Below are 23,002 nucleotides of genomic sequence, written 5' to 3'. Positions count from 1 at the left end.
TCAAATCATATATTTAAACTATATTAACAGTCCTGCAGAAATATAAAAAGTTTAGAATTTAAAATAATAATCGATTAGCGAAAAAAAAAAAAAGCTACATTATAACAATAATGAAAAACAAAACAAAAACATAAATAACATCCAGTATCCAGAAATCACAATGCAGTCTTTGAATGCAATTGTTAGCCTAGAGGTAAATTCAAAATTTTATGAAAAACAAAAAACGAATTAATAATAATCATAATAAAGGTATAATAAAGTCATTTGGTTTTAACCACAACTAACTCAGTCGTTAACATTCAATTCAAACTCATCTGCTTATTGAGAAGGTCAAGAAAAAGGATTTTACAATTGTTTCCAACTCCAATGGGTTGTCTGTGCTGAAGGCCCAGTCAAGCTTTAAGACAGAAAAGAACAATACAAACACATGAATATGATTATTCTTTAGATTCATACACGTGCTTTTAAGACATTTACAAAATGAACTCAAATCAAAACCAGTCTGTGTACCACTGCTGACAATCCAAAAAAACACTCTACTGACAGGTGTTTAATGTCACACAACATTAGGATAATCATTCAAATATCCCATATAACCTGTAAAAGGCCTTTGCAATATTGACAATAAAACGTACCGCTGCTGAGGTCCATCAGAGATGGCAGGATTGAGTCCTCAATCACATTATCTGTGCTTCTGGATCCTCCTGGATTTTCTATTACAACACAAACAAATCTAAAGTTACAAGTATGTATTTATTTATCAATGTCTTTCCACTACATTTCTGATGTTGTTTAATATCATTTACCGGTACATCCAAATTTACCCAACACAGCTTGTCCATACGCATCAGTCAGCAAGTTGGATCCAGAACTCTTTCTTAATCTGGTGCTCGCTTTGTTGGCCTTGTTTTCATTATAGTGGTGAACAATGTTCCTCATTAGAAACAGATGCGCTGATGACAAAGACATGAAGTAGTTATTTTTCTTCATTTTGGCAAATAGTTGCTCTGCAACTTCACTATTCACTTTGCCGACCAGCTGAGGCACGAGCGTGAGTTTTCTCAGAACATCTGTGCCGTCTTCTGAGTTGCGTTCATGAAGCACGTAATGATCAGATGAACCGGTCGCCGGGTGTCCGTGAGGATCTGCCATTTTTTCACCAAGCCAAGGCAGGGACACTTTCAGCTGTCCACATTTGGCAAGTTCTATGTGTGCTTGAGTTGGCTCCACCAAGAGTCCTTCAAATGGAGAGATGGGAAGCTTTTCCGGGGCCCTTAGATTGATGTGCGTAGCAAGACTCTGCGCAAAGTCATAAATCATGACATTCGGCATATGTTGCCATGATAACAGCAAATCGGCAAAGTCTCGAGGGCTCGCAGCTCGGAGATTGCATTTTAGACTGTAGACAATTCCACAGGGGCACATGATGACTCCCCAGCCTCCTAAAAAATGGACAGAAAAAAAGAAGAGAGAAATATGACTTTAGAAAGTAACATTTAATAATAAAAAGAGGGTTAGTGACAAATTAAAAAAAGAAAAATCTTTTGAATATTTAAATCTATATCCTTTATTATTAATAATAATAATAATAATAATAATAATAATATTATATATATATAGTTTTTTTTTTTACTTGTAAAATACACTACTTTTTTTTAAAAGAAACTTGCATTACATTGATCAAAAGTGACAGTATAGACTATAGACTTTTATAATGTTAAAAAGTGTGTTTCTTTCAATTCATCAAAGAATTCTGGAATGCATCGCGATCTCCACACAAATATTAAGCAGCAACTGCTTTCAACATTGATGATGATAAGAGCATCAAATCATCATATTAGAATGATATCTAAAGGATCATGTGACACTGAAAACTGGAGTAATGATGCTGAAAATTCAGCTTTGATCACAGGAATAAATTACATTTTAAAATGAATTAAAATAGAAAACAGTTCTTAGAAATTGCAATATTTCACAATATTGCCATTTTTATTGCATTTATGATCTTTAAACAGTAGTGCATACTTTTCAAGGTAAAAGGTATTTTTACAAATGTAATTAATTATTAATTCATAAATATTTTATGGGGAAGTATTTTTATAACCAACTTTGCCTCGTCTTTAAAATATAAAATTATTTTAGTTACAATTATGGAACTTGTTGACTTTGACACAAAACTAGGGTCTGCAGGGATCCTCTCTATGATATCATTTCCTGTTGATTTTTTTAAAAAATATTAGAAGCAGTTTTTTGTCATTTTCATATATTGGCAATAATTCCACAACAATATACATTTACAGGAATGCAGTTACAACAGTAGAGTAAACCGTAATCTCACCAGAGCAACTCCAGATTTTTTCACACGTTTGCCTGGATTCCAATCTAAGAAGGATATCACTGCGAGATCCGGTGGAGTCCACACCACATTCGTTGCAGAAACCTCTAACCACATCATCCTATCAAAGAATATTATTAAAAAAAATGTTCATTTGAATTTATCCAATAAAAAAGCATTAAACAGGTTGATCCACTCATAAAGCAAACCTTCTGTTTGAAAAGATCTTCACTGAGACTATCCTCTGTAACTGTCATTTCTAAAACCTCTGACGCAGACTTTGAAGCACAAACTTTCTCAAACTCTGTGTTTAGCACAGTGTCTGACTGCCGTGTGTTCTTGCCTATCCAAGGAGCCCAAAAGTGATAATTTGGTGGAGCTGCAAATGGATTGTGTCCACCATCTAAAACAATAGAAAAAAAAAATAAGAAAAAAAATATCATAAGATGCATTATTTTCAATAGTTCACAATATAGTGTAATAAACACTGTATGTGTATGTACTTTCAACAAGTCCTCGACAGATCATCTCTTTGGATAGTGCCTCCCAGAACTTTTCCAGATTGACCTCCCCTTTAAAATTCTCTGGTGCTTCTTTAATGTCATTTTCTGAAAACATAACAGTATTTCACTATGACAAAAACCACATGTGCAAAAAAGTATCAAATAAACAAACTGGAAGATGAAGAACATTATAATTTTTCTACCTGATAAGTGAGAAGTGCTCGGTTTGTGTACACCCAAGATCACCACCGGGGGATGATCGCCGCAGGAGGGGCATGAATACTTGTATTCATGATCTGTGAGAGCTTCAAACTGTAAATATGCATGCAGCATTGTGTCTGGAGGTGGAAACTCCACACCTGTCATGAGCTGTAAATATTCAACTGCTCTGCTCACTGAAGTATGTACCTAAGCAAAAATACAAAAAAAGAAGAAAGTTTTAAACACTTTCAACATTTAAATGTAAAAAAATAGCATACTTAAACACATTCATGGATAAGTGGCATAGATAAGAGTGTTCATGATAAAGAAAAAAATCATTCTTAGAAATGTACTCTTTGTGTCCCTTGTGAAAAAAAAAAGGATTTTTTTCGCTTTTTCAAAGCGTCAGTTGCGTAGCTGTCTATGGAGAGTACAGAAATCTCTCAGATTTCATCAAAAAGATCTTCATTCGTGTTTCGAAGATGAACAAAACTCGTACAGGTGTGGAACGACATGAGGGAAAGTAATTAACGACAGAATTTTCATTTTTGGGTGAACTATCCCTTTAAGTTGCCTATTATTTCATTCATATATTATCCACATGACTTTAAATTGGCCGGAAAAAAGTTTCAAATATTAACCAGTTTTTTTTATATACTATTTTTTTTTTTAAATAGTAATAAAATATGATGCCAAACTACGTAATAATGTTTCATGTTTAAGAATTTCCTTCTCTTAATGAGTCTTTTATTATTATGATACAAGAACAGTTGTACCACCAAGACATTTATGACTATATTTTTGAAAAAATGTATAGATAGGACAAAAAAAAAAGAGCATCATATCACTGACTCTGATATAGTCAGACTGAAGATTACCTGTAGAAGGTTCCTGAAGGTTAAGCACAAAGGTATGTCAAGGATGATGTGATCATTGAAGTTATGGAGGCCGTCTTTCCACTCTTGGTAACGATAAAATATCCCACACTGCGGGCACTGCTTACAGTAGGTGGCAACATCTAGCAATTAAAACAAATATCACATTACAGGACAATGAAGCAGAATAGAGCACAAGCATAAGGACCATATAGCCTACCTTCAATAATGCACCAATTGGTCAGTATTTTGGCGGTCTGTGTAATTAGTATAGGATCACCGAGAGGGACTTTGCCTGGACATCCCTGACATAAAGTTTCATTCGGACAAAGGTTTCGTGGGTAATCCTTGCGTGCCGATGGTATGCGCATATCTTCTGGAAGAACAGCAGGAATCTTTTTGATCTGAAGAATGTAATTCACCATATACTCCAGTCCCAGACCTTTCGGGGGATACACATGAATGTCGTCTGTGACGCCTTCCTCTTCTGAATGTGGCGTGTTGTGTGGTGATCCATCAGTACTCAATAGCTCACGGTGCGTTTGAAAAAGATGCCATTTGGCAACATACTTGTGCAGACATGAGCGTCGCACTTTAGTACAGGGACAGTGCCACGTGTTCATTTGGGTGTTATAAACAACCATGACACGGCCCAAACGACTATAGGAGGACACACTGGGCTCAAAAACCGAAATAAACATTTTTGTCGTTGAGACACCAATCGAGGTGTGAACGGAAAGTGGTACGCGACTACTATTGGCGAGCTGTTGCAGAACAAGGCATTCTTTTTTCTTTTTCTCGCTGAACAATTTTCCTCTCACTATCGCCGTTAAAACTTCTTCCTTGAGCGAGACTGGTTCAGCCGAAGATTTGCAAAAGCTCGCTGCACTGATATGCACGCACTGGTACGATGTGATACCACTCCTCTGCGCGATATCTATGTTAACCTGGCACTCTTTCGATTCGCAGAGAATTCTGTGGTTTTCTCCCATTGTCTTGTATTGTACGTGAAGCGGGACGCTGTGGCCTTTTACAATTTTAAGAACTGTAAATATCCCGTTTGTCTCGTCTATACACTCGCTTGTAAGCTGGAATGTGTCACCAATGTCCAATTCTGACTGATCGGAGTGTTTCCGTTCAATATGTTTTTGTAGATTGGTTTTATTGACGAGGATACTGCACATTGGGCATCTTTTTTTAATAACAGGCCGCACACGAATCTTGCATGTACTGGTGGGTGATGATCCATCTTTGATCCCCAAAGCAGTCATGTCTACAGTGGTGGCTGAGGGTCCATCTTTGATCCCTAAAGCAGTAACGTCTGTACTGGTGGTTGAGGGTCCATCTTTGATCCCTAAAGCAGTAACGTCTGTACTGGTGGTTGAGGGTCCATCTTTGATCCCTAAAGCAGTAACGTCTGTACTGGTGGTTGACAGTGTGTACATGAATGCAGGAACGGTCCCTGTTGTATTGATGATTGACGGTGTGTTTATGATTGTAGGAACAGTCCCTGTTGTATTGATGATTGACTGTGTGTTTATGATTGATGGAGCGGTTACTGCCGAACTGGTGCTTGACACCATTTTTGTGGCTGATTCTGAATGTAGCTTATGTTTACAGACTAGTAAATGGTTTTTAAAATCAGATTTCCTTATAATTGTTGTTGAACAGTATATACAGTGGAAATGTAGGGATGGTCTACAGCCCAGTCCACACCTGTGAAAATTGAAGTCTAAAAAAAGAAAGAAGATATATGTATATTAGTCAAATATTGAGATACAATATATTTATGCTACATGTATACACTGATGAGCAAAAACATTATGACCAGTCACAGGTGAAGCAAATATGATAATCTCCTAACAAGGCCACATACTAAGGTCTGGGTAGAATAGATAGTAAGCAAACAATCAGTTCTAATAATCAATGTGTTGGATGCAGTTGACTTTGACAAGTGGCAAATTGTTATAGCAGGGTGATGGGTCAGAGTATTTCTGAAACGGCAAGGCTTGTGGGTTGATCCCAGTCAGCAGTGGTGAGAATTTATCAACAGGGGTCCGAGGAGGGACAAACCACAAACCGGCAACATGGTGTTGGGTGCCCAAGGCTCATCGATGAACGATGGCAACGAATGCTATTCCGTCTGGGCCAAGCCAACAGAAGGTCTACTGAGGCACAAGTCACACACAATTTTAATGACGTTTTAGGTGGAATGTGTCACAGCACACAGTAACTCACACTCTTCTGTGTATGGAGCTGTGACCAATCAGAGAGCCTATGTTGACCCCTGTCCACCGTTGAAAGCGCCTACAATGGGCATGCGAGCGTTGGATCTGGACCTTGGAGCAGTGGAAGAATGTCGCCTTGTATGATGAGTCTCGTTTTCTTTTATGTCACGTGGACGGTCGTGTGCACCGTTTAACTGGGGAAATGATGGCACCAAGATGTACTGTGGGATGATGACAAGCCGGTGGAGGGAGTGTGATGCTCTGGGAAACCCTGGGTCCGGCCATTCATGTGGACGTATATTTGACAAGTGCCACATACCTAAACATTGTTGCAGACCAGGTACAGCCCTTCATGACACTGGTGTTCCCTGGTGGAAGTGGCCTCTTTCAGCAGGATAATACACCCTGACACACTGTTCATGAATGGTTTGAGGAACATGATGAAGAGTTCAAGGTGTTGACCTGGCCTCCAAATTCCCCAGATCACAATCCATCAAGCATCTGTGGGATGTGCTGGACCAACAAGTTAGATCCACGCAACCTACAGGACTTGAAGAATCTGCTACTAATGCCTTGGTGCCAGATACTACAGGACACCTTCAGTGGTGTATTGATGGGTTGGGGCTGTTTTAGCAGTACATGGAGGACAAACAGCATATTAGGCAGGTAGTCATAATGTTTTGGCTCATCTGTGTATACACATACTACACACAATATACAATATATGTACACTATACGCTATATACTTATACCTCCATGGACAACTGCTTTTTTAGAGTGGATTTTCAGATGTAATTTGAGTTTGTCCAGTCTGCTGGGCTTAAACACACTGGCCATACAAAAGGGACAATGAAAATTGTTGCAGCATTTTGTGCATCTCTGCAACTGAGGGAATGTTTGACCTTTCTGAATTGAAATATGTCTCTGCAAAGGAAAAAAAAAAACACACAGTTAAGAAAACTACATATTTAACCAGACACTGCATAGAGTGCAAAATAAATGGATTGTTCACCCCAAAATATTTTTTTGTTGTCTATTTACTTGGCAATAGACTTTCTAAACCCATTAGACTTTCATTCATTTTCAAAACACAAATTAAGATATTTTTGATGCGATTTCTGTTCCATCATTGAAACCATTGTAACCAAAATTTTTACACACACACACAAAAAAAGACATTGTAAAAGTAATCCATGTGAATTGAATAACAAGAGAAACAATCTCTTTATATGATGAACAGATTTAACTGTGGCAGTTATTCATAAACATTGATCAACTCACATATATGCAAGAACTTCATTGGTTCATGAGGAAGTTAAAACATGCTTATGACATATGCCAGAACAAACCTCATTGGTTCTTGAGCACATGCATATTTGATGTGCTCTTCAACACACATGGTCTTGGTCTAAGTATGTGTGTTGATCAATATGTGAATAAATCCTAAATTAATCCGTTCATCATATAAAGCGACTTTTACAATCTCTTTATGAACTTTTTGAAGCATCAAAGTTTTGGAGGAATGAACTTTGCATGGAGGGACAAAAAACTCTCAGGTTTCATTAGACATCTTAATTTGAGTTTCAAAGAACGAACAAACGAATATGTTTGGAATGACATGAGGGTGAGTAAATCATGACACCATTTACACCGGACACAGGTATAGACTCAGGAAAATAAGATTTAAAATTCACCGTTTTATTTATTTAATTTGCAGAACTTTATACACACACACACACACAGAGAGAGAGAGAGAGAGAGAGAGAGAGAGAGAGAGAGAGAGAGAGAGGTCCGTGCATTTGCATAGAAAGCGATAGGGAGAATGCAGAACGCAATTCGGAATCAAGAAGCTTTGGAGAATACATTTTACTTAAGGGATTGCGACAGAGAGTTTGTAACGATACAAGTAAAATGTAACCAAGAAGAATTTACTTCCGTAGTTTTGCACTGGTCGCGTTCACATCAACATGGCACTGCAGACTCCAGACCGCCTTTTTAAGCGGAAGCCGAGCGTGCACCAAAAGTGCTATTGTTAAGCGATCATGTTAAAACAAATAAAACATTACAAAAACACCAACTTACCGTGCACCCCTCCATAATTATGTGCTATTAGCTCTGTTGTAAAACTCTGTCCGGAGACCGCTGGCCTAGTACTGCTGTTCTGAAATTGCTGTGACATATGGCTGCAGTATCTCGTCGTTTCCGGTGTCGTCATCGTCCAGAGGCTATATGGGGAGCCTGGCTGCTTGGCAACCAGGATCAACAAGAGATAGTCTAACGTTATACAGGTAAGGTTTTAAATGTTACATAGTATGTCTTCTTTAATGTGTCGAGTGCTTAATGATGAAAATGTTTGAAAAATGTTCGTCATTAATTGAATTGTATAACTTTAGACGTGTCCCTTGTGAAAAAGAAGTGATTAATTGTATTGAATGTGCACTTGCAGTGTACTTATAAATACAAAAAGTACTGAATTCAGACACTCTAGCCTCACTAATATAATTTTTTTAAATGTATTTATTTATTTATTTTAAATAAATGTAATTTTATAATTTTATTTTGCCTCAAAACTTTACAGTTTTAAGATTTTTACTGAAATTTACCCATTGTCATGTAAGTTACTGCTCTGAGACACTAAGGTTGAGGATCTAAATGCAGTATTTATTGAAAGGGCAATCCACAATCAAAGTCCAACAGGCACAGGTCAAAACACAGGCAAACAATTCCAACATATAGGGCAGGAACACAGGGGTCAAAACCAGGGAACAGATAATCAATGGTGCGTTTAGAAATGCAGTATAGACACATACATTACTTTGCAAAGAATGGCTGAGTGAACAGGGTTGGGCTGTGCTTAACAAGGTAATGAGTAACAGCAGTGAGTTCTGAGAAATGTAGTTAGTTTGTGAGGGAATGACAATAGTCTGTGATGGAGAGCCCCCTGGTGGCTCTTAAGGGCACTCCAGCTGGTGATCGTGACATTGCCATTTTGACAACTCCATGTGACAAAATACTGCATTTTTGGTGTCCTGTTGTTCTCCTTCTGCCTTATTTTAATTTATTTTTACCAGAGAAGTGAAGACCATGCGTCGCTCAGCTGCCAAATCTCGGGCCGATAAAAGCCACACAAATTCTGCCTCAGTTAATGCTGCTCCTCCACCACACTCGGTCCAGCCCGTCAAGACCGTGGACATTGTGCAGGGCCTCCTAACCAGGACCAGCATGCTCACCAAGGAGGATGGGGAGGAGGTGGTGGTGGACATCATAGCGGAACTAATGGACAGACTGATGGTCCGATGTTGTCAGGTGTTTTTAAAAAGACAGGTGAGCTGAAACTTCATGGAATTATTGTTAATATGTCTATAGGATTTGCTTTGCAAACATGCATTTCATATACTTGTATGCTATAGTTTTGGGATAGGTTATGCCATGTTAAACATAAGTTATATAGTGTACAATATGTGATCATTCAGTCAAGTATTTCTGTTTTAGTATCAATGAGATACTATTACAGTTTTATTAATATTTTAAATTGTTTTTTATATATATATATATATTTTTTTAATTGCATGTTTTTATCATTTTATTATTATTATTATTTTAAATATGTATAGGCTTGTTCTCTTACGAGAGGTTCTCTCGTATTGCGTAAGTTTAGCTTACGCTACGGGTAAAGTCATCTTTTCTCGAGATATGAAGCAAAAAATTATCCTTAATTTTTATATCTTGTCAACGCAGTGCGGCAGCAAGCAGACCTAGAGCGGGCAGTCTAGCGTGCTCATAGGCTGCTCTGCGGCAACTGCAGCAGCCTATCACTGAGCCCTTGGCGTGACGTCACGCCCAATGAGCGCGAGCAGCGCGCCTACGCGTCACGGCCCGAGGCGGGGCGTGGCAGAGGGTATAAATATGGGCTGAGAGGCTGCTTTCACTGATTTTTGTCTCTTCAGCGAAGCTCTAGGCATCGCTGATCTCTGAGGAAGCCGCCGTTGAAACCAGCGCTTTGCAAGCCGAGGATTCTGCCTGAGGAAGCCGGCCGCCTTCGCCGCCTTCAGCTATCCCTGCCTGCTTCGCTATCCGGCGAAACATATCCTTTTCAATCATGCATTGTATTTCATGTAAAGCTCCGCTCAGCGACAGAGACCGCCATGTTATCTGCACTCTCTGCCTGGGACCGGACCACGCCGCCCTCGCCCTCGCGGCGGGCGGCTGTGAAATGTGCGAAGAACTGCCGATGTCGACCCTGCGGGCTCGACTCGCCTTGTTCGACGCTCCAGCTGTCTCACCGTCTGCCTCCACCGGGCCGCGCAAGAAGAAGCGCCGCTCTCAGAGGCCACCGGAACCCGCAGCAGCAGCTGAGCGCTCGCCGGAGCCCCTCCCGCGAGCCTCGCTATCTCCATCTCCTCCCCCCCTTCCCGACGCGCAGCGGCCGGCCTTCGCCCGCACTGCCGTCGCCTCGGGGGATGAAGCGGACGACGCTGTTTTAACGGACAGCTGCTCTATCCTGGCCTCGGACAGCGAGGAATGGTCTGGATCTCTCCGCTCCACCTCCTCTGCACAGGAGTCTAGCCGGTCCCGCGCCAGTGTCGACGCGGAACTGCTCCGCCTCCTCACCAAAGCGGTCGAACAATTGGGACTCGACTGGTCCCCACCGAGGGCGCCCGCGCCTAACCGACTTGACGGGTGTTTTCTGCCTAGCCGCCGCCCAGCGCCTGCCTCTAGGTCAGCACCCTTCCTGCCTGAGCTCCACACTGAGCTCTCTAAGTCGTGGAACGCCCCATTCTCCGCTAGACTCCGCTCACCGGTCTCCTCGACCCTCTCCCAAGTGGACGGGGCCGCCGAGAAGGGATATACTCAAATTCCCCCGGTGGAAGATGCTGTGGCAACGCACCTTTGCCCGCCATCCGCCAGATGGCGCTCAAAGTCTGCCCTGCCGTCCAAGGCCTGCAGGACCACATCAGCACTCGTCGGCCGCGCCTTCGCCGCCGCCGGCCAGGCTGCTTCCGCCCTGCATTCAATGGCTGTGCTCCAGATCCTCCAAGCCGATCTCCTCCGAGAGCTGGACGAGAAAGGCCCGGATCGCGCCGTTCTCACGGACCTGCGTAGCGCGACGGACCTCTCCCTTCGCGCCACAAAGTCCGCTGCACAAGCCATCGGGAGATCTATGGCCTCGCTCACCGTCACCGAAAGGCACCTTTGGTTGACGTTGGCGGATATGAGCGAATCCGAGCGTTCAGTGTTCCTCAACGCACCGCTCTCTCCCACCGGCCTGTTCGGCCCAGCGGTCGCCGGGATCGTCGATCGCTTCTCGGAGGTGCAGAAGGCGTCGCAGGCGATGAATCTCTTCCTGCCCCGCCGCTCGAGCTCTTCTGCAGGCCGCTCTCAGCAGCCTCCTGCACGGAACTCTTCTCAGCGCTCTGCCCAGCCTCCGTCTTCGCAGCGACGACAGGGCGGCCGCCCTAGGTCGCGCTCAACCAGCCGTCACAAACCGCCTCCCCCCCGGGGACCCCGGCCCAAGGTGACGCTCAAGCCTGAGCCCGCGAAGTCCTCCTAGCGGCTGCAAGGAGGAAAAGATGGCTGAGTCCCGCTGCGGCCGGACCGCCATCAAAGCGCCCAGCTCTGCCAGTCCCCTTAGAAAAGGCTACTGCAGCAGCTTACATCGCAGCCAACGAGCCAGTAATACAACTCTCTCGCCTGCACACAAACGCCGTTTTCACGGCGACCCAGAGAAATCTCATAAAGAGTATGGTTTCGGGTTTTCCGGCTCACGCCGAAGGTGTCATGAGTGTAGAATTTGTGCCCACGCCCCAGTGCTCACCACTACACACAAACACGATCTCCCCGGTAACGCTCACAGAGCGCACTCTCATAAAGCGGGCACGCGCCGCTCGAGTGCTAAAGGTAGAGAATGTGCCCGCTCTTCCGCGCCCACACCTACCCACTGCCCGCTCTGTCACACAGTTATCCCGGGACGCAGATCCTCTAAAGCTCCCTTACACTGGCCGTGTTGCATATGTAAGCCCTGTGCCCGCTCACGAGCGCGCGCACTTACTATCAAACACGTTAAACCTCATGCCGCTCTCGCGCCACGGGTTTCTAGCATCAAAATGTGCCCCGTCCCCAGTGACCGAGCCGTTATGTGCTGTACAGCCAGTCACCATTGTTCGCGAGCCCCCATATTCGAGCACCGGCAGCGCGCGCGCCGCCCCGTCCTCTCTGAAAGAGGTTCCCCATCCCGCCCAGCGCGGCGATCCGAACCCAGAGATCATTCGACCCCTAGCTATGTGTGCGAAAGCATGGCAAGCTATCCAGGGCGTGTCAGAATGGGTGCTGAATACTATAATGCACGGCTATTCGCTTCAATTCGCTCGCCGTCCCCCGCGTTTTCTAGCACGGACAGAGACGAGAGTGAATACAGAAGTAGCGCATCTGCTTCAGGCAGAAATAGCAAAGCTGCTGCACAAAGGGGCTATAGAACAGGTGCATCCTTCTCAGAGCGAGTCGGGCTTTTACAGCCGTTATTTCCTCGTACCCAAGAAGGACGGAGCGCTGAGACCTATCTTAGATCTGAGACATTTGAACAAAGCTCTCATGAGACGGCCGTTCAAAATGATCACAACCAGACAAATCCTCGCGCAAATTCGCCCGGGAGACTGGTTCATCTCTCTCGATCTGAAGGACGCATATTTTCAGATTCAGATAATACCCCGTCACAGGCCATTCTTGAGATTCGCCTTCGACGGTCGGGTATATCAGTACACCGTCCTGCCGTTCGGTCTATCTTTAGCACCCCGTACATTTACGAAGTGCATGGACGCGGCTCTCTCTCCCCTGAGGAGACAAGGAATGCGGATACTGAATTATCTGGACGACTGGCTAGTCCTCGCGCAGTCAGAGGCAGAGCTTTTGTCTCACAGAACAGCGCTTCTCAGCCATCTGGAACGCTTGGGTCTCTCGGTCAACTGGACCAAGAGCTCATTACTGCCCCGCCAGTCGACTTCCTTTCTCGGAATAGAACTGGACTCGGTGGCTATGACGGCCAGATTGTCAGAGCAGCGCGCGCGCCGCATTCGACATCTCGCCGCGTCTTTCCAGACGGGCAGTCAGGTTCCGCTGAGGACATTCCAGCGAGTCCTGGGGCATATGGCCTCAGCTGCAGCAGTGCTCCAGCTGGGCTTACTGCGCATGCGCCCGCTTCAACGCTGGCTGAAAGCGCGAGTGCCTCACCGAGCCTGGCCGGCCGGCCGCTTACGAGTCAGAGTGGATCATGGCTGTGTTTCAGCCCTGCAGCCCTGGCTAGCAGCCGAATGGTATCGCACGGGAGTGACGATGGGAGTTGTCTCGCACCGGAAAGTTGTCTCGACAGATGCGTCCAACCTAGGTTGGGGAGCGCTATTAGAGGGCAGACCGGTCTATGGCCCTTGGTCAGACCAGGAGAGTCACCTTCATATAAACTGTCTGGAGATGCTGGCGGTCGAGAAAGCGCTCAAGCACTTCCTCCCATACCTACAGGGCCACCATGTACTAGTCCGCACGGACAACATGTCAGTGGTAGCCTATGTGAACCGTCAGGGCGGTGTCAGATCCAAAACACTCTGCGCCCTGGCGGAACGCCTCCTTGTGTGGACTCAGCACTCACTGCGCTCGCTGAGAGCCGCGCATGTGCCGGGTCTCCTGAACGAGGGTCCAGACAGACTGTCCAGGGACAATGTTCCCCTGGGGGAGTGGTCTTTGCATCCCCAAACAGTCCAGTCGCTGTGGCGCCGTTTCGGCAGAGCGGAAGTCGACCTCTTTGCGTCAAAAGACAACGCGCACTGCCCACGGTTCTTTTCCAAGAGCGAGGACGCGCTGGCCCAAACCTGGCCCAGCGGCCCGCTTTACGCTTTTCCCCCTGTCTCTTTGCTGCCACAAGTCATCGGGAGAATCAGGGAAGCGCGCCACACGGTGCTCCTCATAGCCCCGTATTGGGAGAATCAAACTTGGTTCCCAGATCTAATACGGCTGGCGGACACACCCCCCTGGCCGATACCGGTGAGAAGAGACCTTCTCTCTCAAGCCCGCGGCTCGATCTGGCATCCTCATCCAGAGCGCTGGTCTCTGCATGTATGGATAGTCAACGGTTACCCGTTGACTTGCCAATAGGGGTTGTGAACACGATCACACAGTCTAGAGCTCCCTCTACGAGACGGCTCTACACATCTAAATGGTCTGTGTTTAATAAATGGTGCACCGCCCAAGGGCTGGATCCACAAACATGTGAGGTGTCGCGTGTGCTTTGTTTCCTCCAAGAGCTGTTGGACATGGGCAGGTCCCCCTCCACGCTCAAAGTATATGTTGCGGCCATATCAGCTTTTTCCGACTCGGCGCTGGGCCGCGCATTAGGGAGGAATGAGTTCATTCATGTGCTGGGTTACCTCCATCCCCAACTATCCTCCCCTTTTGCAAGTCTTGTGTGTTCATGTTGTGTACTGATTATGTGCCAATGTTGCTGAGGTGTTTTTTACTGTTCCCAAACTGGACTCCTTACAGGAGCGTAGTCTGGGGGTGGCCTTTTTTTTCTCCTCACCTCTCCTCATGTTATGCTGTATTCTTTCCTAAAATGCTCTGTCTTCCTGTCCTGTCTACCCCCTTGTCATATTGTATGTATGTTTGTATGGACAGGTTGATGGCGGAATTTCGCTGGTACTTGTGACTAGTGACCAATAAAGCTATTCATTCATTCATTCATTCATTCATTCATTCATCATTCATTCATTATCCGCTTCCTTAGAGGAGCTAGGAGGATGAACCCCCCGCGACCCCCCTCGGTTCCTATTTGGGATCTTTCCCTGGTCTTAGAGGCCATGAAAGCGCATCCCTTTGAACCCATGGAAACGGTGGATATGAAATACCTCACGCTCAAAACCGTTTTTCTGATAGCCCTGTCTTCAGTCAAACGTGTGGGTGACCTGCATGCGTTATCAGTTAACGCGGCATGTCTCGAGTTCGGACCTAATGACTCTAAAGTCATTCTCAAACCGAGACACGGTTATGTCCCCAAAGTGTTGGGCACACCCTTCAGAGCACAGGTCATTTCTCTCTCAGCTTTGCCGGCTACCGGCAGTGAAGTTGACAGTAATCTCCTTTGCCCTGTCAGAGCGCTGAGAAATTACATTACGCGCTCCGCCGCCATGAGGCGCTCGGAGCAGCTTTTCGTTTCGTTTGGTGGGCGCACCAAGGGTCTCGCCGCCTCGAAACACACTCTGTCCAGATGGATAGTGGACGCTATTGCAGCTGCTTATGCGTCTAAAGACCTGCAATGCCCTTTGGGCATCAGAGCCCACTCTACTAGAGGCATGGCCTCGTCATGGGCTTGGACTAGCGGAATTTCTATTCACGACATTTGTACGGCGGCGGGCTGGGCCTCCCCGTCTACATTCGTTAGATTTTACAATCTAGAAGTTCCCGCCCTGCAGGCTAAACTTTTATCAGTCTGAATCTCGCGTAGGCCGGCCCACTTCTGTGCGCGGGCTACTGCTGTTTGATTTAGCCCTCCTGGTTGAGCTGTACAATATAAGGGTTGGTTAGTCAGACCGGCCGCGCCGTTCTGTTCCCCCTACTATGTGCTTATGTACTTGCGCTAGCCATATCATTGGCCGCCTGGCTCACACTCTCGTGTTCCCCGGGCTTCCCTGGGACTCATTCAGTGGATGCCGGGCGCGCACGGCGTTGACAAGGGAGTTCCCGTAGCGTAAGCTAAACTTACGCAATACGAGAGAACCTCTCGTAAGAGAACGTACTCGGTTACCTAACGTAACCTCTGTTCTCTCTAGAGAGGGAACGAGTATTGCGTAACCCGCCGTGCTCGCGCCACGAGCTCACTCGCTTCTGCGACAAAAACCAGTGAAAGCAGCCTCTCAGCCCATATTTATACCCTCTGCCACGCCCCGCCTCGGGCCGTGACGCGTAGGCGCGCTGCTCGCGCTCATTGGGCGTGACGTCACGCCAAGGGCTCAGTGATAGGCTGCTGCAGTTGCCGCAGAGCAGCCTATGAGCACGCTAGACTGCCCGCTCTAGGTCTGCTTGCTGCCGCACTGCGTTGACAAGATATAAAAATTAAGGATAATTTTTTGCTTCATATCTCGAGAAAAGATGACTTTACCCGTAGCGTAAGCTAAACTTACGCAATACTCGTTCCCTCTCTAGAGAGAACAGAGGTTACGTTAGGTAACCGAGTACGTTTTCATCTATTTTTATTTTAGTTTTAGTTATTTTAGTACATCAAGTTAAACCAAATAAAAGACAAATTTTGTCTTGGTAAGCTAAAATGAAATCAGTTAAAGTTTTTTTTGTTTTTTTTTTAAATGATATTTTATATATATATATATATATATATATTAACTATAACAACCCTGCAATAGACCAGGGAAGCACCATATTTAATTTTTTTCCCAGGAATGAAAACAAGGCTAAATCAAGGAACTGTTGTAAGAGCTTTGTCTTATATATTCCTACTCTATACTTTTATTTAGGCTACTGCATTTGGATTTTGTTTTGCATTGACTTGTGTTACAAAAACTGACATGTGTTACAAAAACCGTTACTGTTTAAAAAATGTTTTATTAAAAAACGGAATGAAAACGACGCTGTGAGGAATAAAACTTCAGTGTGTTCAATGTTGTTATTTAACAACCTACTAATCGTTCAGCTGGCGAAAAACATATTTCTTTCAATAAACATAATTCCATAAAACAGCTTTGAAAGCTGTGAGTTTTGAAACTTACATGTGATCTAGGACCTTTATACAGTGCATGCCATTTTAAAGAAAGTCTGTCCCTCACATCTTCGTTTTCATCTGCGTGAAGTTCAATATGTCACCTACCCTGATTAAAGTCTGTATGCTTGCTGTATATGAATAGCTTACTTGCAATGAAAAAGTTTTGTGATGCATTCATCTTATACACAAACTTCCTACCCTCCAGCTGATACCCTTCTCGGTTTGGTGGGCGCGAAATAACCTGGTTGAGACGGTAGAATGTCTTCTCCTGATGAGAGATGAGGGGGATGATCCAGAACATGAACCCTTTTGGCAAGAGAACCCAGAGAGAACTCATCCTTGTGCTATTGATGCTTGGGCTGAGGGATGTGTGCCTGTGTTGCATTCTGCTCAGCAATAGCACACTGGTTTACTGCACGTAAGAAAAGGTGGGGCGTGGGCTTTTCGGGGTTGGGGCAGTGAAAATTGCCATTCAAAACAGCCTGAATTGAAAACACTGGTGGACATCAGTAGTAAGTACCAGGGACCACCTGTCAAAAATGATTGATTGACAGGTGCCCCGCCCCTTTTGGCATCGGATCAAAGGGATCATCAGAGAACAAAGAAGACTCTGCGCAAAGTCATAAATCATGACATTCGGCATATGTTGCCATGATAACAGCAAATCGGCAAAGTCTCGAGGGCTCGCAGCTCGGAGATTGCATTTTAGACTGTAGACAATTCCACAGGGGCACATGATGACTCCCCAGCCTCCTAAAAAATGGACAGAAAAAAGAAGAGAGAAATATGACTTTAGAAAGTAACATTTAATAATAAAAAGAGGGTTAGTGACAAATTAAAAAAAGAAAAATCTTTTAAATATTTAAATCTATATCCTTTATTATTATTAATAATAATATTATATTTTTTTTTTTTTTTTTTTACTTGTAAAATACACTACTTTTTAAAAAAAGAAACTTGCATTACATTGATCAAAAGTGACAGTATAGACTATAGACTTTTATAATGTTAAAAAGTGTGTTTCTTTCAATTCATCAAAGAATTCTGGAATGCATCGCGATCTCCACACAAATATTAAGCAGCAACTGCTTTCAACATTGATGATGATAAGAGCATCAAATCATCATATTAGAATGATATCTAAAGGATCATGTGACACTGAAAACTGGAGTAATGATGCTGAAAATTCAGCTTTGATCACAGGAATAAATTACATTTTAAAATGAATTAAAATAGAAAACAGTTCTTAGAAATTTCACAATATTGCCATTTTTATTGCATTTATGATCTTTAAACAGTAGTGCATACTTTTCAAGGTAAAAGGTATTTTTACAAATGTAATTAATTATTAATTCATAAATATTTTATGGGGAAGTATTTTTATAACCAACTTTGCCTCGTCTTTAAAATATAAAATTATTTTAGTTACAATTATGGAACTTGTTGACTTTGACACAAAACTAGGGTCTGCAGGGATCCTCTCTATGATATCATTTCCTGTTGATTTTTAAAAAAAATATTAGAAGCAGTTTTTTGTCATTTTCATATATTGGCAATAATTCCACAACAATATACATTTACAGGAATGCAGTTACAACAGTAGAGTAAACCGTAATCTCACCAGAGCAACTCCAGATTTTTTCACACGTTTGCCTGGATTCCAATCTAAGAAGGATATCACTGCGAGATCCGGTGGAGTCCACACCACATTCGTTGCAGAAACCTCTAACCACATCATCCTATCAAAGAATATTATTAAAAAAAATGTTCATTTGAATTTATCCAATAAAAAAGCATTAAACAGGTTGATCCACTCATAAAGCAAACCTTCTGTTTGAAAAGATCTTCACTGAGACTATCCTCTGTAACTGTCATTTCTAAAACCTCTGACGCAGACTTTGAAGCACAAACTTTCTCAAACTCTGTGTTTAGCACAGTGTCTGACTGCCGTGTGTTCTTGCCTATCCAAGGAGCCCAAAAGTGATAATTTGGTGGAGCTGCAAATGGATTGTGTCCACCATCTAAAACAATAGAAAAAAAAAATAAGAAAAAAAATATCATAAGATGCATTATTTTCAATAGTTCACAATATAGTGTAATAAACACTGTATGTGTATGTACTTTCAACAAGTCCTCGACAGATCATCTCTTTGGATAGTGCCTCCCAGAACTTTTCCAGATTGACCTCCCCATTAAAATTCTCTGGTGCTTCTTTAATGTCATTTTCTGAAAACATAACAGTATTTCACTATGACAAAAACCACATGTGCAAAAAAGTATCAAATAAACAAACTGGAAGATGAAGAACATTATAATTTTTCTACCTGATAAGTGAGAAGTGCTCGGTTTGTGTACACCCAAGATCACCACCGGGGGATGATCGCCGCAGGAGGGGCATGAATACTTGTATTCATGATCTGTGAGAGCTTCAAACTGTAAATATGCATGCAGCATTGTGTCTGGAGGTGGAAACTCCACACCTGTCATGAGCTGTAAATATTCAACTGCTCTGCTCACTGAAGTATGTACCTAAGCAAAAATACAAAAAAAGAAGAAAGTTTTAAACACTTTCAACATTTGAATGTAAAAAAATAGCATACTTAAACACATTCATGGATAAGTGGCATAGATAAGAGTGTTCATGATAAAGAAAAAAAATCATTCTTAGAAATGTACTCTTTGTGTCCCTTGTGAAAAAGAAGGAATTTTTTCGCTTTTTCAAAGCGTCAGTTGCGTAGCTGTCTATGGAGAGTACAGAAATCTCTCAGATTTCATCAAAAAGATCTTCATTCGTGTTTCGAAGATGAACAAAACTCGTACAGGTGTGGAACGACATGAGGGAAAGTAATTAACGACAGAATTTTCATTTTTGGGTGAACTATCCCTTTAAGTTGCCTATTATTTCATTCATATATTATCCACATGACTTTAAATTGGCCGGAAAAAAGTTTCAAATATTAACCAGTTTTTTTTATATACTATTTAAAAAAAAAAAAAAAAATATATATGATGCCAAACTACGTAATAATGTTTCATGTTTAAGAATTTCCTTCTCTTAATGAGTCTTTTATTATTATGATACAAGAACAGTTGTACCACCAAGACATTTATGACTATATTTTTGAAAAAATGTATAGATAGGACAAAAAAAAAAGAGCATCATATCACTGACTCTGATATAGTCAGACTGAAGATTACCTGTAGAAGGTTCCTGAAGGTTAAGCACAAAGGTATGTCAAGGATGATGTGATCATTGAAGTTATGGAGGCCGTCTTTCCACTCTTGGTAACGATAAAATATCCCACACTGCGGGCACTGCTTACAGTAGGTGGCAACATCTAGCAATTAAAACAAATATCACATTACAGGACAATGAAGCAGAATAGAGCACAAGCATAAGGACCATATAGCCTACCTTCAATAATGCACCAATTGGTCAGTATTTTGGCGGTCTGTGTAATTAGTATAGGATCACCGAGAGGGACTTCGCCTGGACATCCCTGACATAAAGTTTCATTCGGACAAAGGTTTCGTGGGTAATCCTTGCGTGCCGATGGTATGCGCATATCTTCTGGAAGAACAGCAGGAATCTTTTTGATCTGAAGAATGTAATTCACCATATACTCCAGTCCCAGACCTTTCGGGGGATACACATGAATGTCGTCTGTGACGCCTTCCTCTTCTGAATGTGGCGTGTTGTGTGGTGATCCATCAGTACTCAATAGCTCACGGTGCGTTTGAAAAAGATGCCATTTGGCAACATACTTGTGCAGACATGAGCGTCGCACTTTAGTACAGGGACAGTGCCACGTGTTCATTTGGGTGTTATAAACAACCATGACACGGCCCAAACGACTATAGGAGGACACACTGGGCTCAAAAACCGAAATAAACATTTTTGTCGTTGAGACACCAATCGAGGTGTGAACGGAAAGTGGTACGCGGCTACTATTGGCGAGCTGTTGCAGAACAAGGCATTCTTTTTTCTTTTTCTCGCTGAACAATTTTCCTCTCACTATCGCCGTTAAAACTTCTTCCTTGAGCGAGACTGGTTCAGCCGAAGATTTGCAAAAGCTCGCTGCACTGATATGCATGCACTGGTACGATGTGATACCACTCCTCTGCGCGATATCTATGTTAACCTGGCACTCTTTCGATTCGCAGAGAATTCTGTGGTTTTCTCCCATTGTCTTGTATTGTACGTGAAGCGGGACGCTGTGGCCTTTTACAATTTTAAGAACTGTAAATATCCCGTTTGTCTCGTCTATACACTCGCTTGTAAGCTGGAATGTGTCACCAATGTCCAATTCTGACTGATCGGAGTGTTTCCGTTCAATATGTTTTTTTGTAGATTGGTTTTATTGACGAGGATACTGCACATTGGGCATCTTTTTTTAATAACAGGCCGCACACGAATCTTGCATGTACTGGTGGTTGAGGGTCCATCTTTGATCCCTAAAGCAGTAACGTCTGTACTGGTGGTTGACAGTGTGTACATGAATGCAGGAACGGTCCCTGTTGTATTGATGATTGACGGTGTGTTTATGATTGTAGGAACAGTCCCTGTTGTATTGATGATTGACTGTGTGTTTATGATTGATGGAGCGGTTACTGCCGAACTGGTGCTTGACACCATTTTTGTGGCTGATTCTGAATGTAGCTTATGTTTACAGACTAGTAAATGGTTTTTAAAATCAGATTTCCTTATAATTGTTGTTGAACAGTATATACAGTGGAAATGTAGGGATGGTCTACAGCCCAGTCCACACCTGTGAAAATTGAAGTCTAAAAAAAGAAAGAAGATATATGTATATTAGTCAAATATTGAGATACAATATATTTATGCTACATGTATACACTGATGAGCAAAAACATTATGACCAGTCACAGGTGAAGCAAATATGATTATCTCCTAACAAGGCCACATACTAAGGTCTGGGTAGAATAGATAGTAAGCAAACAATCAGTTCTAATAATCAATGTGTTGGATGCAGTTGACTTTGACAAGTGGCAAATTGTTATAGCAGGGTGATGGGTCAGAGTATTTCTGAAACGGCAAGGCTTGTGGGTTGATCCCAGTCAGCAGTGGTGAGAATTTATCAACAGCGGGCCGAGGAGGGACAAACCACAAACCGGCAACATGGTGTTGGGTGCCCAAGGCTCATCGATGAACGATGGCAACGAATGCTATTCCGTCTGGGCCAAGCCAACAGAAGGTCTACTGAGGCACAAGTCACACACAATTTTAATGACGTTTTAGGTGGAATGTGTCACAGCACACAGTAACTCACACTCTGCTGTGTATGGAGCTGTGACCAATCAGAGTGCCTATGTTGACCCCTGTCCACCGTTGAAAGCGCCTACAATGGGCATGCGAGCGTTGGATCTGGACTTTGGAGCAGTGGAAGAATGTCGCCTTGTATGATGAGTCTCGTTTTCTTTTATGTCACGTGGACGGTCGTGTAGTGTTGCTTTCGTCAACGAAAATTATGACGAAATATTGTCGTCAACGAACCGTTATCACCTGACGAAAACGAGACGAGACGAGACGTAAATGCTGGTCATGTGACGATGACTAAAATACATGTATAATGCAATATCGTTGACGAATAAAAACGAGACTAAATGTGGTTTACAAAATAAAAACTATGCTAAAATGTCTCTTCATTTTCGTTGACCAAAACGAGACGAGACGAAATGTTATAACGTCACGACGAATGAGAGAGTTGTGCGTGAACCCATTGCTTGTCGGCTTTAAATTCTGGTTTGCGATCTGGTCACCCGATTATCAGCGAATTTAACAATATTACTCCATTAGTTATTCTATTAAAATGTCTCATTGATATATTTGACACATTCATAATCATTACTTTTGCCGGTTCTTTGTGACAGCTGTATGTTATTGGCAGCGTCTCTGGTTACATGAACGGGTCACCGCATCAGCACCAGAACATGTAGATTTTATTTTAGAGAATAATCGCACAACCTATTCGATATTCTATAATTAAATAAACTAATCGAATATCCAAAAATCGTGACTCATCCCTGCATGAAATCTCTTGTTTCTTTTCCCAAATCTTCACTCACGTCTCACCCATTTTCTAAAG

At 43.1% G+C, this 23,002-nt stretch overlaps 3 protein-coding genes across 6 annotated transcripts; 1 reads left to right on the top strand and 2 right to left on the bottom strand.

The window, feature by feature from the left end:
* On the bottom strand, positions 1 to 8,347 carry LOC309481663 (uncharacterized protein). Of its 3 annotated transcripts, none has more exons than XM_082146667.1 (11): positions 8,225 to 8,347; positions 6,895 to 7,066; positions 4,135 to 5,646; positions 3,918 to 4,057; positions 3,042 to 3,246; positions 2,839 to 2,943; positions 2,545 to 2,738; positions 2,339 to 2,456; positions 807 to 1,442; positions 636 to 713; positions 1 to 397 (listed from the first exon to the last, which is right to left on the bottom strand). In XM_082146667.1, exons 1-11 carry the CDS (start codon positions 8,237 to 8,239, stop codon positions 393 to 395), a joined length of 3,180 nt encoding a protein of 1,059 aa, XP_082002793.1. In that variant the 5' UTR covers positions 8,240 to 8,347; the 3' UTR covers positions 1 to 392. The 3 variants fall into 3 exon arrangements, with proteins under 3 accessions (XP_082002793.1, XP_082002794.1, XP_082002795.1); XM_082146668.1 differs by having other exon boundaries at positions 3 to 397; positions 825 to 1,442; XM_082146669.1 differs by lacking the exons at positions 1 to 397; positions 636 to 713; positions 807 to 1,442 and adding an exon at positions 1,679 to 2,214.
* On the top strand, positions 8,323 to 19,202 carry c20h2orf81 (chromosome 20 C2orf81 homolog). Its single transcript, XM_082146748.1, has 3 exons — positions 8,323 to 8,430; positions 9,214 to 9,466; positions 17,101 to 19,202. Exons 1-3 carry the CDS (start codon positions 8,372 to 8,374, stop codon positions 17,293 to 17,295), a joined length of 507 nt encoding a protein of 168 aa, XP_082002874.1. The 5' UTR covers positions 8,323 to 8,371; the 3' UTR covers positions 17,296 to 19,202.
* On the bottom strand, positions 17,368 to 21,214 carry LOC309481679 (uncharacterized protein; the record flags this gene model as incomplete). 2 transcript variants are annotated; one of them, XM_082146699.1, is made up of 7 exons in its annotated part: positions 20,311 to 21,212; positions 20,094 to 20,233; positions 19,220 to 19,424; positions 19,017 to 19,121; positions 18,723 to 18,916; positions 18,517 to 18,634; positions 17,368 to 17,648 (listed from the first exon to the last, which is right to left on the bottom strand). In XM_082146699.1, the coding sequence occupies exons 1-7, from the start codon at positions 21,080 to 21,082 to the stop codon at positions 17,368 to 17,370; spliced, it is 1,815 nt and encodes a 604-aa protein (XP_082002825.1). In that variant the 5' UTR covers positions 21,083 to 21,212. The 2 variants fall into 2 exon arrangements, with proteins under 2 accessions (XP_082002825.1, XP_082002826.1); XM_082146700.1 differs by lacking the exon at positions 17,368 to 17,648 and adding an exon at positions 18,244 to 18,392 and having other exon boundaries at positions 20,311 to 21,214.
* Between the last annotated feature and the right edge of the window lie 1,788 nt (positions 21,215 to 23,002).

This window comes from Leuciscus leuciscus (assembly GCF_965113295.1).
Source record: "Leuciscus leuciscus genome assembly, chromosome: 19".
Lineage (NCBI taxonomy): Eukaryota > Metazoa > Chordata > Actinopteri > Cypriniformes > Leuciscidae > Leuciscus > Leuciscus leuciscus.
The sequence above is the reverse complement of the archived record's forward strand: the minus strand, read 5'-3'. Positions and strand labels throughout refer to the sequence as shown.